The following is a 17,794-nucleotide window of genomic DNA, read 5'->3' as shown; positions in this document are numbered from 1 at the left end:
ACAAAGTATATGTGAACTGCTGTATGAAAAGTGAATTTACTCTGTAAATCTTCACCCAAATCCTAATAAAAAAAAAACAAACAAAAAAAAACCACTAGCCAGAAATTCAACCATGTACATCTAACACACACTCCCTTATGCCATTACCTGGCCTCCCCCTTCTTTGAATTCTATGTTCTTCTTTTTCTTGTTTCCCTTTTGAAAGCCCGGGTGGTGCAATGGTTAAGTGCTCAGCTGCTGACCAACAGGTTGGCAGCTCAAACCCACCCAGCGGCTCTGTGGGAGAAAATCCTGGCAATATGCTTCTGTCAAGATTATAGCCAACAAAACCCTCTATGGTGCAATTCTACAAGTTACATGGGGTCTCTATGAGCAGAATTGATTCAATGGCACCCACCACCACAGACACTGTATCCTAAAAGTTGTTGATGTTGTTGTTATGTGCCATCGAGTCAGACCCAACTCATAGTGACCCCTCCTTGGGTTTCCGAGGTGGTATCACTACAGAAGTAGATTGCCCAACCTTCCTTCCGAGGGGTGGCTGGTGGGTTTGAACTGCCAGCCTTCTGGTTAGCAGTCAAGTGCCTTAGGCACTATGCTACCAGAGCTCCTATCCTAAAAGTTATCTATGTATTATTCATGCACTATGTATTTATGCCTAGAAGTTAGCATATTTGTGTGTGTGTGTGCACGCGTGAGCTTAAAACAGTTTTGGGGAGGAGTGTCATGCTACGTATACCCTTTGGGCTGGTACTCAGGCTTGATTTAGTGTCTGGGCCAGGGGAGCTCACCTCCTTCGTGCCGTTGTCTTGGATGAGGGTGTAAAGTGGTATCACACGGTTGATTTCCAGCAGCACCGGTGTAGGGCTCAGCTGCTCCTTGCCTGGCCGGCGGCAGAGGTGGCAGGTGGATGGACAGCGGCCCTTCTCCTCACAGCGGATCTCCACCCCTGAGATGAGCTGGTCATCTGATAGCATCTGAGCCGTCAGCAGACCAGAGAGGTAGGTGATGAAGGGCATGGACTTCAGCTCCTTCTTGCTGCCCAGCTCTGTGGTTTCTGGAGAGGTGAGAAACAGGAAGCGTGACAAGAGAATAAAAGGTCAAGAGCATGTGCTAAGGAGCTAGTGTCTCTGTTGGAAGGGAGAAAAGTAACAAAGTCATTTGCTCTGTGTGCTTCAGAAAGAATACTTACCTAAAGGTTCAGAGACCAACATGGTGTCCTATTCTACAATTCACCTTAAATATTTCCTTACCTTCTCTGGGATTCACTTCTGCCATGTTTAAATGGGTAGACTGGAGTCAAAGATTCTCCAGTAGCCTAGCAAGATGTAAATGTTCAAGGATTTTTTTCCCCCAATCAGAAATTCCTTTCTGTCTACTGTCAGTGTATCCAAGCCTGATGTTTCCTTTAAAAAATTACTTTCACCCTATATTTCCCATGAAACTCCACATAATTCAGGAAACAAGCTTTGGAGTCAAATCATTTGTTGTTTAAATTTCAGTTCTGCTTCATAATAGCTTTGCAATCTTAGGAAATTCTCTTAATATCCAGGAGCCTCTTGTGATTAATTCTATAAAATGGAATTGATAATACCAACCAAATTGGCTTGCTATGGATGGTGAATGTGATAGATTGAGATGAAACTATCTGGAAAAGAGTAGATGTATAATAAATTATTCTCCTCTCTTTCCCTGCTCACCTGTTATCTTGTTCAAACTTGGCTTCCTGCCTTTCTTCATCCATATCCTGAAATCTTGTATTCCCCACCTCTGTGTCTTTGCGCACCATCATTATGCAGCCTAGAATGCCCTTCTTCCTCCTTACTCCCAGCCTCTCCAAGTCTTTTCCATCCATTAGAGTCCCATCCTGATGCCACCATTCTCAGGAAGTCTTTCCTCATTGTCCCAGTGCTTCTTTTCAGAGTAAGTATTTCTACTTATGAGACCTCATCTTGTTAAGTTCAGTTTTCTTTCTCATTTTCCGCTGATCTCTACAACCAAATTATCAGCTCCTGGCCGTGAGGACCAGGGGCCTTGTCTCCCACTTCTGTTCCCCCTTTGTGTCCAGCATGGTGCTAGGGATGTACTGGAGACTCAAAGAGGGAGACTATAGAACTTTTAATGGCTTAATTGCATTCATGATCTTCTCCAGAGGCTCTCAAATTCTTCTAGGAAACTTTAGCAATCCCAGGAAGCATCCTATCTGCTTCTAGAAGGCAAGAAGGAAACAGAGCACACAGAACTCTAAACCCCTATCCTGGCTTCAAATAAAGCAATTTCACTTTATCTCTTTCATTGACTGGCCTTCTATATAAGATTTCACTAGAAGAAAGTGTTCTATTACCATATCAAAAAGTTTGAAGAAACCAATTGATTTGCACAAACCAGAAGGTTCTATTTATAGAATAGGCTATGTCAGTAGTGTCCTCAAGGTTGGGCAATGCACAATCTAAGTGGCAAAACAGGGCTACCCTGTACTGAGAGACAGAACTTCATTCAGATGGCAGCTTCTTCTAAGCCTGGTGAAGTCAAGGCAGACTCCTGCTTCAGTGAAAGCAGGATCCTGAGCACTGAGGCCTGGGAGAGAAAGTAAGGTTGTCTCTTGCCCTTGCTGTCGGCTTGCAGTGACATGCAGCTGATCTGTAATGGGCTTGCCAATTAGAAATACAAATAAATGCAGCCTTCATTCATTACTCCCCGGGGCCTGGGGCCTGGGATCTGGGCTCCACCTTTTCTGTCTGGCTGTCAGCATATGCTTATGAGCACCAGATCAAAGGCTCTGGAAGAGGAAGACAAGGCAAATTCCAGCTAACCAATCCTTCAGGAGGATTAAAGAAGGGTAGTAACTAAGATAAACAAAACAAGGCTGTGAAGAAGGCATCTCAGCAGCTGGGGAGACAGCCACATACACAGACATGTCAAAAGAAGATGATGACAAAATGTGGAAGTGCAGGCCAGAGGGATAGGGATAGTTTTGGAGAAGGGTGACTTCAACCCTGGGAAAGCCACACAGGGTATAAGGTCAAAGGGAAGCAAAAGCTGTGAGGGCATTAGAGATCAATTAGCCCACAGTCTGGCCCAGGAATCATCAAACTATAAGTCAAAAGCCAAAGCCAGCCCACTCCCCACTTTTTGTTAAGAAAATTGTATTGGAATACAGCCACACCCATTCATTTATGTATTTGCTATGTCTACAATGGCAAAGTTGAGTAGTTGCAACCATTTATTACTTGGACCTTTACAGAAAAACAGCTGCCAACCTCTACTCTATCCCCATGGCTAGATGAGGAAACTGAAGTTAAGAGAAAGGATGCACTCAAGGTCACACAAGGAGTAAGGCATTATGATGGATTGGTTAAAGTGAAAACCTCAGAATCAAATAGACCATCAATACCCAAGGGTTGTGAATTTTCAAGGAGGAAAAACAGAGTAGGGCAACAATATTCCATAGAACAACCTTCAAAACTATTGAAAGAGTACCTTTTGGAAATGCTGATCATGTACAACTCTCTATTTAAATAAGGAAAAATTGTGTCTCAAAGACTTTTGAAGGTTACCCAGTGAGTTAGTGGCCCTACCAGCACAGGACTCTATTCTTCTGATAACCTATTTGTTGATTAAACTACTGTCACTTCTGTTTTAAAACTCAGATGGCATTGCCCCTCATTGCACCTGGCCAGATGCACAAAATTAGGAAGAAATATAACCTGGTGCTGGGAGTAAAAATTCCCTTGATCAAATAAACAAATAAAAACCAAACAATCATTGATAGTCATTGGGTTTAAGATCTTTGTAGATCTTTGCTAGTCTGCTTCTGCCAAAAAAAACCCTTCGGCTTTCTCCCACAGATCTATTCCAAAAAGTAGGATTAGGGGTGGAATGAGATGGGAAGTGCTCACTAGCTAAAAGCTCATAGGCTGAAAAGAACCCTCAGAAGAAACCTAGTATTCAATGCTGAGTTTAGGGATTGATCTTGCAACAGGAAGCTCCTCCAGATCATCTGGCCCAACTCTACCTCTTAACAGATGAAGAGCCTGAAACCTAAACGGGGAAGAGAATTTACCTTTAAGTCACAGATACATTTATTAACAATGATCCTCAAAGATGTTGTCTTGCTTAAGTTATGATCCGGTAGAGAGTTACAACCGGGAAGAACATTAGCCTTTCCATTAATTATTCCTATGTAGACATTACAATTGTGAAAGTTAATTGCTTCTGAGTCAACTCCACCCTGTGGGTAGATTCATCCTTTTAAAGGGCAAACCCTACATTCCCATACTGCTTAAAATTCATCAATGGCACTCAACTGCTCTTAGGATGAAGACCAAAATTCCTTAAAATGTCACATAGGCCCTGTGACTTCTCCAGTCTGATCCCATATCTCACTCCTCCTAGCTCTCTTCCTTTCAGCTTCATTGGCCTTTATGTAACTGAATACACCCTGTTTCTTTTTCTCTCAGACTTGGCACATGCTTTTCTCTCTGCACAGAATCTTTCCCTCATCTCACCCCCACCCCTTGCCTTCTCCTGGCTAACTTTCCGCTAGTCCTTCAGATCTTAGTTCAAATGCCAGTTTCTCAGAAAAGCCTTCTCTGAACTCCATCCCCATGCCACCAAGCTACATTAGGGCTTCCTATTAAAGATCCTCATAGCATCTTATTCTCTGTATCACCTGTTAATGCCCTGAGACTATAAGCTCCATGAGGCCAAAGGTAGTGGTAATTTTGCTGATTACCATATCTTTACATAGTACCTGGAGCTTTGAAAACACAGAAAGCTTTCAATAATATTTTTTAACAGATATATGTTGAATATATACTATATGAATATTCCCTTATCACTGTGCTATGTAATCAAAGTATTGATGACTCTAAAAGCCAAGGTTTGTAAATCTCAAGCATAACTGAATTCATCAATAACTTTATTGAAGACACATCTCTTCTCAAATTAAAATAAACTGTCTCAATTGAAAGGTCAACAGGTGAATAGTTGGTTTTGCAAACCTCATGTGTATTTTCACATTGGCCTTTGCCATTGTAGGAATGGGAGAGTTAGGTTAAAGCAGGCTGCCTTTAACAGGCCAATGATAAAAAACATATCTGAAGACTTATCCTCTGTTCACATTTCCCATTCCTCTGAACAATGCTTCCAAAATAGGATCATGTCTGGTTTTAAGCCCAATTCAGTTCCAATGACACTACAACCCATTCATTTGAAAACCTGTCAACTGAACCCTCTTTCTTCTCCTCCCAAATTCCTGCTGGATATTGTTTTGTTGCCACCAAAAAAAAAAAAAAAACAACTCTCAGTTGAAATGACAACTCCTTGGTTGGAAGAGCAACCAGACTTTTCAGCAGGAGGTGATGGCACCACTTGCCCTCATCCAGAAAACAAAACAAAAGCGTCAGACTAAGGGCTTCTGGGAGAGCCAAGGTTCGTGGATGTTTGTTCAGCATTCAGCAAAGTGCAGGGCGCTGCCTCCCAGTCGGATAGGCTTGTTTTGGCAATCGGCTTGGACTTGAAGCATTTTAAAGGCTTCACAGGGACCAAAGGGGCTCAAATTAGAAACGTTAAGGGTGGGGGAAGGAGGGTGAGACTTTTATATCATAAAGAATGGCCTTTATTACAGCATTGGCCTCTCAAGAATTGCTGAAATGGGATCATTTCTTAGGCGGAGTTACTGTCTCCTTTTGGAGGAAAGCAATTGCTCTGAAGCCTGACTCAAGGACAGACACAAATACCCTTACAAAGGAAAGTGGCCAGTTAAAACACCACTGGCAAGGCCATCCCCTCTGTGTTGTGCAATTGGAACTTCTCAGCAGTTTAACAAAGTCCAGCATCGTCAGTACATCCTTTATAAATAATACCAGTTGCTGTTGAGTGGATTCTGACTGACAGAGACACCATGTGTGTCAGAGTAGACTATGCTCCACAGGGTTTTAAATAGTTGATTTCTGGAAGAATATGACCAGGCCATTCTTCTAAGATACCTCTGGGTAGACCCATACCTGCAACTTTCCCATAGCAGTACTGACCTAAGGGAGTTATTGGTAGGGATTAAATAAGGTGCCTGGCGGGTAAGAGGAGTTCTGGTGGTATGATGTCTAAGGCATTTGACTGCTAACCAGAAGGCTGGTGGTTCAAATCCACCAGCCATTCCTCGGAAGGAAGGTTGGGCAATCTATTTTCATAGAAATACCTCCTCTGAAACCCAAGAAGGGGTCACTATGAGTTGGATCCGACTCAATGGCAATGTGTTGCATTGCATTTAGCAGGTAAGGGATTTGGCTGCTGACCAGAAGGTTGGTGGTTCAAACCCACCAGCTGCTCTGCCAGAGGAAGATGATGACTCTGCTATTTCCACAGAGATTTACAGCCTTGGAAACCCTATGGGAGTCATCAAAAGTTGGAATCAACTCAATGGCAGTGGGATTTTTTTGCATAAGTTAAGCTAATAAATATTAGCTTTTATTGTTGTTGTTGTTATAATTATTATTGTTGTTGTAGTAACAGGTTGTTAAGATAGAAATATCTATTGAGACACTAAGATGACATAATCAGAATGAAATCCTAAAGACTGGCCCTCATATGCAGAATTTACAAAGGAGATGAGTCCAAACTAGTTTCACAACTCCAGAAACCTCAATCAGAACAAGGATACTAAAAAGGTCAGAAAACAGAACGGAAGGATTTAGGGGAGATTTTCTTTGGTAAGAACTATTACCATGAGTCCCCAGTGTCCCAGAGGAGACTTGTAGAGTGTATCACTTTCTAACCCCAAGTTTATAAGAAAGAGTTTCAAGAGTGCCACCTGGAGAACTTTCTGTGTTTTCTCTACTATTCAGAAGACAGTGAACTTGCATCTTATTTCACCAGAAAAGCTTTCTGGATTGTGACAGTGTAAAGAAGTGGCTGCACTAGGATTAGCCCAAGTTTCCCAAGGTTACCAGAGTCAAGGATGTGCAAAGTGTTTCCCATGGGCCATATGTGGGTCATATAGGTGGAGAATAAAGTGGCCTGAGAATATTTTGAGTCCTGCTTAAGAGAAATCCTAACAGAGTGTAAGGGATCCCCACAAAGTGAGGGTCTCTGTGAGATGGGCAGGCAGGGACACAGTTGCTAGAAGGATATTAGCAGCAGCCACCAAAGAGAAATTGCATCATCCCGGATCCTGTGAGAAACCCCTGGCAATGGGGATCATGAAAAATCTATAAAAATCCCAAGAGAAAGGACTGCCGTTACAAAGCTTCCAGGACCAGAGAAAACAGAGCTAGGATACAAGGGGACCAGCACAGAATGACCTTTTCATTTCTTCCCCTTCCTCCCTTCTTCTCCTTTGACCCTGATGAAGCAGAAGAAATCAAAGGTGGAAAAGATAACAAGAGCCAACCATGTCCCACTTTTTAATATATTCACTGGAAAGGACAAGCAGATATGACTTGCAACTGTAGTGCTTTGATTTAAATCTTGGACTGAACATCCTAATGTCTGACTTGAGGTTGTGCTATTGTTGTTCTTAGGTGCCACTTAGTTCCAACTCATTTGTTATGTGCAACTTAACAAAACACTGCTTGGTCCTGCACCATCCTCACAGTCCTTCCTATGATCCCATTGTTGCAACCACCATGTCAATCCATCTCATTGAGGGTCTTCCTCTTTTTCACTAACCTACTTTACCAAGCATGATGATCTTCTCCAAGGACAGATCCCTCCTGACACATACCAAAAGTACAGGAGATGAAATCTCATCATCTTTGCTTCTAAGGAGTTTCTTCTAAGACACATTTGCTTGCTCTTCTGGCAGTCCACGATATACTCAACACCAGAATTCAAAGCCATTGATTCTTCAGTCTTCCTTAGTCATTGTCCAGCTTTCACATGCATATGAAACAATTGAGAATACCATGGCTTGGGACAGGTGCACCTTAGTCCTCAAAGTGACATGTTCTATACAAGCTCCTGGCCTTGTTCTGACTAATGATATTCTGCTTCTTCATCACCTCTTTCTATAGATGTAGTTAATTTGATTCCTATGTTTTCCATTTGGTCAGGTCCACAAGAACAGTCTGCTCCATGTATGTTGTTAAAAAAAAAACTTGCAATGAATTAATCATTGATCTTGCAAATTTCTATCATGTGGCTGTTTTAGCAATGTAAATATCTGTAGCACTATCTATTATATAAAAGTGATAATAGATTTTCATTTAGGGTCATCATAAATGACCTTAAATGACCCTCCATTTAGTCTCATCGTAGGCTGCTATGATTTTCATTTAGGGTCAGAGGAAGATTATTTATTCCAGTGAATACAATAAAAGAAGTATGGGAAACAACTGACACATATACTTTAGAACATATATTCATAAACTGTTGTTGTTTTTGTTAGGTGCTGTCAAGTTGGTTACAACACAGAGACCCTGTGTAAAACCGAACAAAACACTGCCCAGTCCTATGCCATCCTCAGAATTGTTCCTATACTTGTGTCCATTGTTGCAGTCACCATGTCAATCCATCTGGTTGAGGATCTTCCCTTTTTCACTGACCCTCTAGTTTTTCAAGCACGATATTCTTCTCCAGGGACCAGTCCCTTCTGACAACATGACCAAAGTATGTGAGATGAAGTCTGGCCATTCTTGCCTCTAATGAACATTCTGGCTGTACCTCTTCCAACACAGATTTATTTGTTCTTCTGGCAGTCTATGGTATTTTTAATATTCTTTGCCAACATCACAATTCAAATGCATCAATTCTCCTTCAGTCTTTCTTATTCATTGTCCAGCTTTCACAAGCATATGAGGCGACTAAAAATACAATGGCTTGAGTCAGGAACACCTTCATCTTCAAAGAGACATTTTTGCTATTTAACACCTGAAAGAGGTCTTTTGCATGAGATATGCCCAGTGCAATACATCATTTAATCTCCTTATTGCTGGTTCCTTGGGTGTTGATTGTGGATCCAAGTAAAACGAAATCCCTGACAACTTCAAACTTTTCTCCATTTATTGTGATGTTGCTTATTGGTTCAGTTGTGAGGATTTTTGTTTTCTTTATGTTGAGGTGTAATTCAGACTGAAGGCTGTAGTCTTTAATCTTCATCAGTAATTGCTTTAAATCATCTTCACTTTCAGCAAGCAAGATTGTGTCATCTGCATATTGCAGGTTGTTAATGAGTCTTCCTCCAGTCTTGATGCTGTGTACTTCTTCATATAGCCCAGTTTTTTGGATTATTTGCTCAGCATACAGATTAAATAAATATGGTGAAAGGATACAACCCCTAACACACAACTTTTCTGATTTTAAAACCATTCAGCATCCCTTGCTCTGTTTGAACAACTGCTTCTTGATCCATGAATAGGTTCCTTATGAGTACAATTAAGTGTTCTGGTATTCCCATTCTTCTAATGTTATCCATAATTTTTTTATGATTCACACAGCCTAATTACAACATTCCACTAATAAATAATTCCATTACATAAAATTACATTCTGATTATTTTCAACATATCATTTTCATCAGCATTATCATAATGCTCATCACATTCATACTCATAGTTAATGTGTTCAATAAATTAATATCTTTATTGCTAAACTATATGAGCTTCATAGGAGCTCTGGTGGTGTAGTGCCTAAGTCATTTGACTGCTAACCAGAAGGATGGAGGTTCAAACCCACCAGCCACTCCTCAAAAGGAAGATTGGGCAATCTACTGCCGTAGTGATATCACCTTGGAAACCCAAGGAGGGGTCACTATGAGTCAGATTCCACTCCACAACTGTGAGTTTGGTTTTTGGTTTGGCTTATGAATTTCATAAGAGTAAGAACTATACCATATTTAATAACCATTTGTATTCCCAGCAGAGTTTATTGTCTGACATAATGTAAACTGTTTGCAGGTAACTATCTAAATAAATGAATAAATGATTTGTGAAGCTGATGCCTTTTTCCCTTCCACTTGTAAATTAAATTACAATATTAAATTTGTTAAATTACTACAATTCACACATACTATCTGTATTTATCACAACAGTCCCAGAAATAGAGGGTCTTAACTTTATTTCATCGATATATAAATGGTAGCTCAGAGAGATGAAGTAAGTTGCCTAAGGTCACACAGCTAGCTAGTACCTGTTGTTGTTGTTGTTATGTGCCGTCAAGTCAGCCCGACTCATAGCGACCCCTCCTTGGGTTTCCGAGGCAGTATCACTACGGAAGTAGGATCGCCCAACCTTCCTTCTGAGGAGTGGCTGGTGGGTTTGAACCGCCAGCCGTCAGGTTAGCAGACAAGTGTCTTAGCCACTATGCTACCAGAGCTCCCAGCTAGTACCTAGTCTACCTATTTGTACCCATTTGTATGGCACATCATGTTTCCACTCTGAAAAAATTTCCACACTAATTCTCACTTCTGCACAAAGTCATTTCTGTTTAAAACACTTGGGCCTTCCTTGTTCCTACACCCCCCTGAGAACTCCCATCCTCTCCCACCCCTTTCCATGGGCTCATAAAATCTCATTGGTGGAAGGCATTTTAAAGGTTACCTGGCCAGCCATCCCACCTAATATGTCATTCACCACCAAATCATCCTCCAACATCTTCTTGAATGCTTGTAATAGTGGAACTCCTTTCTTTTTTAGGTCCCCAGTCCCATTGCAGGATGGCTCTGTTAAACCTGGAATGACGTTCCACCCAGGAACTATACTTTTTATCCTAAGCACCTGACCCAGCTCCAGAGTTACACACATTATGGATTTTATTTGAATACCTTCTCTGCAGTACTCACACCTGCCCACTACTTGGGAGTTCTGCTAAGATTAATCAACTGACTAGGTAGATAACACACCTGTCACAGGAAGTATGGGCCATTATTGAGTCATATCTGATATGGTATATACATCTGGACATATGTGTGTTTGCATGTGCACACCTCTGTGAGTGTATTTGAGGAATGGAAAGGAACAGTGAGGACTCCAAAAAGCAGAAAAGACAAGACTACAGAACTGCCAAATCTTTAGGACAACTGATTTTTTGATCTAATCTTCGTTAGCTATTTCTTCCCTGAATGTACAGATAGTAACAAGCACAGTCACAGAGTGGGTGGCAGTAGGCACAGTGGCTGGCTTGAGTTTGAATTTCAGCTCTTCCATTCCCAGCTGAGTGATCTTAGACAAGGTCATTAGATTCTCTGAGATTCTCTTTTCTCATTTTTAAGACGTGTATTATATTGGGATGTAAATCTTGGATTCTGTGGAGGATTAATGAGGAATAGGATCCAATGAAGAATCTACAGAGTCTAGGGTGTTAAGAGAGACAACACAACAATCAACACCAATGTAAGCAGCAGTTAAGAAATCAGACATCATATTGCCCTGGGCAAATCTGGTGCAAAAGACATCTTTAAAGTGCTGAAGAGCAAAGATGTCTCTTTGAAGACTAAGGTGTACCTAACCCAAGCCACGGTGTTTTCAATCGCCTCATCTACATGTGAGAGCTGGACCATGAACAGGGAAGATTGAAGAAGAGTTGATGCTTTTGAGTTGTGGTATTGGTGAAGAATGCTGAAAGTACCATGGACTCCCAGAAGAACTAATAGGTCTGTCCTGGAAGAAGTGCAGCCAGAATGCTCCTTGGAGGTAAGAATGACTATACTTATCAGAAGGGACCATTCTCTGGAGAATGATATCATGCTTGGTAAAGTGAAGGGTCAGCAAAAAAAGGGGAAGGCCTCAATGAAATGGATTGATACAGTGGCTGCAACAATGGACTCAGGTATCACAAAGGTTGTGAGGATGGTGCAGGACTGGGAAGTGTTTCATTCTGTTGGATACAGGGTTGCTATGAGTTGGAGACAACTTGATGGCCGCTAACAACAACAACAACAAGAGAGACTTCAGAGGTCATTTGGTCTATCCCTTGACCTTTAGCTCAGAAATTATTCAATTTTCATGCCTGTCTGAATCTGTAAATCTTTCCTTGTAACCTACCTGGCACTTCAACCACACTGGCAGGAAATGCTCCTTAAACTATCTTATTTCCTATTTACAGCAAAACAGTAGACCAGGGTACAACTGAGTGCTTAAAGTCCAAAGCTATTAAATGAGAGTACATCTTTTCTAACCTGAACAAGTCACTCCTCCTCCCTAACTTTCCTTTCCTTCTCTCTAAAATGAGGATACAGATTCTGCTATGAAAGCAAATGAGAGATGTTGTGCAAGGTGGTTTACACATAAGATTTCATACAGTCCACAAGTCACCCTGCCAAGTAGGAATTGTTGTCCACTCTTACAGAGTGATACAGGCCAGAGTAATAAAGTATAACCTACAAGAGGACAACTGTCTTCAAGTAAAGATGGTTAATTCTCTATGGAAAGTCATACTCTGTGTGGCAGAGAGAGGACCCCTGGACATTGTTGGCCAGGAGCTGATGTCCTGGCTAAAGTCAAGAAGTAGTCAGCTTTGAAGAATATCAGTTAGTCCTGCCTTTTGAGAGTAGGTGGACTGTGGCCAGCTCTGGGAGGCTGGAAAAAAAAAAAAAGACCATATGTGATCTCCTGCTGCCCTCTAGTGTCTGATTAGGATGATCGTTCTTGGGAAAAATCTGTTCTGCTTCTTCCAAACCAAATGATTACTGTGGGCAGGACAATTTGCTACGTTTTGAGGGCAGCAGGGAAGATAGTAAAGGCTTAAGTATAACACAAGGAAGGCAGGTGTAATGACTAAACAAGAACTTTCTAAGAAGCCCTACTCAGTGCCAGGTTTGAAGCTAGGTACTAGGGGGGTAGAAATTTGAACGATGGTTCATTCCCATACTCAAACAAAAAACAAAACAAACTCACTACCATCCAGCCAGATCCAACTCATAGCAACCCCTGCTTGGGGTTCAGAGGCGTTATCACTACACAAGTAGATTATCCAATCTACCTTCCAAGGAGTGGCTGGTGGATTTGAACCACCAGCTTTCTGGTTAGCAGTCAAATAAATGTCTTAGGCACTATGCTCACTCCCAATGAGCTCTAGTGGACTAGTGGTTAAAGCATTTGGCTGCTAACCAAAAGATCAGTGGTTCAAACTCACCAGCCACCCCATGGAAGAAATATGGGCAGTCTGCTTCCATAAAGATTTACAGCCTTAGAACCCCAATGGGAGTCGCTATGAGTCAGAATCAAATTGATGGCAGTGAGTGAGTAATACTCAAGTGTAGAGATTTGATTTAGTCTATTTGCTGGGAAAGAAGAGTCAGAGAGAAGGAGAGATTAGAGATGTAACAATTCGTTGATGGAACAGAATCTTGGAGAAGACCGGAGAAGATGAACTCCCAAGTAGCTGTGGAAAGTATGTGGTCCGAATGTCAGAGAGATCTGGGTTTGATTGTAAGTTTGGTCCAAACTAAGCATTAGAACAGGGGCTCCATGTCCAGCTGCACCGGTTGTGTTCTTCACGAGGGTGCTGAGCAAGGGAGTGAGTGGAGACTGAATCTTTCCTCAGCTCTACTCGCCATGCCTGTGCTCATGAGATTAAAATCATCTGGAATGAGAACCTTTTCCTAATTTACATAAAAGGTGACTTATGGGCTACTCATGGTCCTGCATGTGACCACGGACAATCTTTTTCCTCTCTCACAACCTCTGCTTTTCTATGTGCCAAATGGGATTAATATAAGACATTACAGATTTGTGTGAAAATTTGAAATAATGTATGCCATGTCAGACACTTAGTAGTCACACAAGAGATTTCAGTCTTTTAAGAGTGTTATTGTTGTAACAACAGTTTCATGTACAGATGCAAGGAGATAGATGATTTAAAGGGGAGAAGATGGAAGATGTGGTATTTACTAAGCACAAGGCATTGTGAATCTCATTGAATTCTCCTAATACTGCTTTAGACAAGGAATAATACATTTTTTATTATCACATTTTACAATTGAGGAAACAGGAGTTCCGAGAGGTGACAGGCGGTGGTCAAAGTGCCTTTTGTGTCAAATGAACCACAGCACCATCATTAATGGGAGGTTTGCCTACTCCTCGTTGGGACCCAATTTCTCCTCTTTCTCAAAAACTTTGCTCAAAAGTTACCACTTCAAGGAAGGATTCTAAGATTAGTTCTCCCTAATTCTTGACTCCCTCTTCCAGCAACTTCTTAGACTGGGGGCCAAGGAAGGAATTCAAAGAGGGATCATTCCTGAACAGGGCTAGGGAATTGGAGGTTCCTAAGGTGCCCTACTTTACAAGCAGATTCCCAGACAGGCTGCTGTGCTTGGAGATGGCCTTGAGGCAGGAGAGCAGACCACCATGGCACACCAGGCCACCCTAAGATTGCTAGGAGGTTGTAACAGTCAGTCAAACATCCAGAGGGGAGTGGACCAGAGTGGGGATAGTTGGGAGCTCGGTGGCATACAGTGTACGGCATTTGACTGTTAACAGAGGGCTGGCAGTTCAAACTCACCAGACACTCCTCAGAATGAACATTGGGCAATCTACTTCTGCAGTGATACTGCCTCAGAAACCCAAAGAGGGCTCTCTACGAGTCAGATCCGACTCGATGGTATTGAGTTTGGTTTTGGTTTTTTTATGGCGGTCAGAGTAGCCATCAGGAAACAACAGCCACCCTCTGAGTACTTTCCTAGGGGACTCAGTCTGGCTTTGACACATCTCACTCCTTACTTTCATCAGAATGTTAACAATGTGAATGTGCAGATTGAAAAGTCACCTTTTTAAGCATGTTGAGAGGCATAACCTTTAGAGAACAATTCCAAGATGAGTTACTAGTTTGACTAGCTGCTTTCTTCCCTGTTAGCAGTGTTGCCAAGGACAGGAAGAAGGAGTAGTGAGCCCACCTACCAAAAACATTAAAACAAAAATAAAGGACTGAAACCCATCAGCCATTCCCAGTTGTATCTTTGAAGAAATCAGTAAAATTAATATTAATAATAGATACAATTTTACAAGCACACATTCCAGGCCAGATGTTCGGCTATTTGATCCATGTACATTGTCTCATCTGGTCTCTATAAATCCTAACAACAGTGAGAGGTAGGTTTCATTTGCTTTTTACAGCTGAGGAAATGGACACTCACAGAGATGAAATCACTGGCTTAGGAAGAGACAGACTGCCACCTTGACCTGCTTCTGAGCACTTTTCCACAATGTTAAGCTGCCTCCCATTCCACTATATTGCTAGAGGTTCAGGCCTGGGCAGTTATAAATTCTGGAAATTTTATGTGCAGTTTCTCACTTCTGCCCATTTCATTAAAGTGATTAACAATAAAACTCTTAAAACAAGCATCTATGGACTATCAACAGGGAATTTGTTGAAAAATCATGGTATTTCCACGTAGTGGGGTATTACCTACTTAAAAAGGAAATGAGGACAATTTTTATATGTGATATGGAGTACTCTTAGATATACTTTATTAAGTGAAGAAAGAAAGTGCAAAGCAGTGTTTATGGTGCTTTCTTTCCTTCAAGAGAAAGGGGAAGTGCAAATATACACTGTTGCTGTTGTTGTTGTTAGGTGCTGTTGAGTTGGCTCCGACTCATAGCAACCCTGTGTACAACAGAATGAAACACTGCCTGGTCCTGCACCATCCTCATAATCCTTGCTATACTTGAGTCCATTGTTGCAACCACCATGTCAATCCATCTTTCTCTTTTTCATTGACACTCCACTTTACCAAGCATGATATCCTTCTCCAGAGAATGGTCCCTTCTGACAACATGACCAAAGTAGGTGAGATGAAGTCTGGCCATTCTCACTTCCAAGGAGCAGTCTGGCTGCACTTCTTCCAGGACAGATTTGTTAGTTCTTCTGGGAGTCCATGGTATTTTCAGCATTCTTCACCAATGCCACAACTCAAAAGCATCAACTCTTCTTCAATCTTCCTTATTCATTGTCCAGCTCTCACATGCATATGAGGTGATTAAAAACACCATGCCTTGGGTTCTTAACCTTAGTCTTCAAAGAGACATCTTTGCTCTTCAGCACTTTAAGATGTCTTTTGCACCAAATTTGCCTAGTGCAATATGATCTCTGTTTTCTTAATTGCTACTTCCAATGGTGTTGATTGTGGATCTAAATAATATGAAATCCTTGACAAGAGCCTAGCATATCTTATGCCAAAAAGCAAATCTGCTGTCAGAGGCTAATGGAGTCATGTCAAAAAACCATAGGAAGCAACTGAAATGGGATCTCACTGGCTTCATATTGAACAACTTGAGCATCAGAAAAGATAACAACCACAGCTAACTGAAATATATCAAATAAATGTCCATGAATTCCTTTGCCTGGGCTCTGCCACAACAAATTACCACAACCTGGGTGGTTTAAACAATGGACATTTATTCTCTCACAGTTTTGGAAGCTAAAAGTTTGCAACCAAGATGTGGGTAGGGCCATGCTGTTTCTGACGACTCCAGGCGACAATATGTTCCATGCCTCTCTCTTAGTTTCATATTGCCAGCCATCCTTGAAGTTTCTTTTCTTGTAGAAATTCCAGTGACTTCAATTTCTACCTGTATTGTCACATCACATTACCCTTTGCAGGTCTGCCTATTATAAGGACACGAGTTATATTGGACTAGGGGCCACCTTAACTCAGCATGACCTCTTTAACTTGACTGTCAAGTTTGACATACTGTGATGACTTGTGTGTAGCTGTGATGCAAAGCTTTGTGACCAGTATTTCAAATACCATCAGGATCACTCATGATGGACCGGTTTCAGTGGCACTTCCAGATTAAGACAGACAAGGAAGAAAGACCTGTGAGTCCACTTCTGAAAAAATTGGCCACTGAAAGCCTTATGAATGGCAGTAGATCATTGTCTAATATAATGTCAGATAATGAGCCTTTCAGGAACTCTGGTGGCATAGTGCCAAAGTCATTTAACTGCTAAGCAGAAGACTGGTGGTTCAAACTCACTGCCCACTCCTCAGAAGGAAAATTGGGCAATATACTTCTGTAATGATACTGCCTCAGAAACCCAAGGAGGGGTCTCTATGAATGAGATCCAACTCCACAGCAGTGAGTTTGGTTTGGTTTGAAAGAGTATTTCAGGTTAGAAGGCACTCAAAATGCAACTGGGGAAGAGCTGCCTTCTCAAAGTAATACTCACTGGCATCAAGTCATTCTTGCCTCATAGCAACCCCTCCTTGGGTTTCTGAGGAGGTATTTCTATGGAAGAAGATTGCCCAGTCTTCCTTCCAAGGAGGGGCTGGTGGGTCTGAATCACTAGCCTTCTGGTTAGTAGTCTAATGCCTTAGGCACTATGCCACCAGTGCTCCCTCTCAATGTAGAGCTAACCTTAATGAGGTGGATGGAGTAAAGCTTTTAGGATCTTCATTTACTGATGTGGCACAACTCAAAATGAGGAGAAACTGTAAACTGCAAGCATCCATTAACAATAGGGACACACGATGTATGAAGTATGAATCTAGGACCATTAGAAATAGTAAAAAAAAATGGAACGGGAGCTCTGGTAGCATAGTGCCTAAAGCATTTGAGTGCTAACCAGAAAGCTGGTGGTTCAAACCCACTGGCCACTCCTTGGAAGGGAGATGGGGCAATCTACTTCCATAATGATACTGCCTTGGAAACCCAAGGACAGGTCGCTAAGAGTTGGGTCCAACTCGACGGCACATAACAACAACAACAGAAAATGGAACAGAACACACAAAAATTGATATCCTAGGTATTAGGAGCTCTGGTAGCATAGTGTCTAAAGCACTTGACTGCTAACCAGAAGGCTGGCGGTTCAAACCCACCAGCCACTCCTCAGAAGGAAGGTTGGGCAATTCTACTTCCGTA

At 41.7% G+C, this 17,794-nt stretch overlaps 1 protein-coding gene across 1 annotated transcript in view; it reads right to left on the bottom strand.

Moving 5' to 3' along the window:
• ASTN2 (astrotactin 2) overlaps window positions 1-17,794 on the bottom strand; it is a 1,259,674-nt gene that overhangs the window by 302,236 nt on the left and 939,644 nt on the right. Inside the window, exon 19 of the mRNA XM_042780380.1 lies at window positions 792-1,057. Coding sequence (XP_042636314.1) covers window positions 792-1,057 — 266 coding nt within the window. The remainder of the gene's footprint in view (window positions 1-791; window positions 1,058-17,794) is intronic.

Source organism: Orycteropus afer, unplaced genomic scaffold (genome assembly GCF_000298275.1).
Source record: "Orycteropus afer afer isolate SDZICR_OR568_19922 unplaced genomic scaffold, OryAfe1.0 scaffold00037, whole genome shotgun sequence".
In the NCBI taxonomy this organism is placed as follows: Eukaryota; Metazoa; Chordata; class Mammalia; order Tubulidentata; family Orycteropodidae; genus Orycteropus; species Orycteropus afer.
Note: the sequence above shows the minus strand (reverse complement) of the source record. Positions and strands in the feature narration are given on the sequence as shown.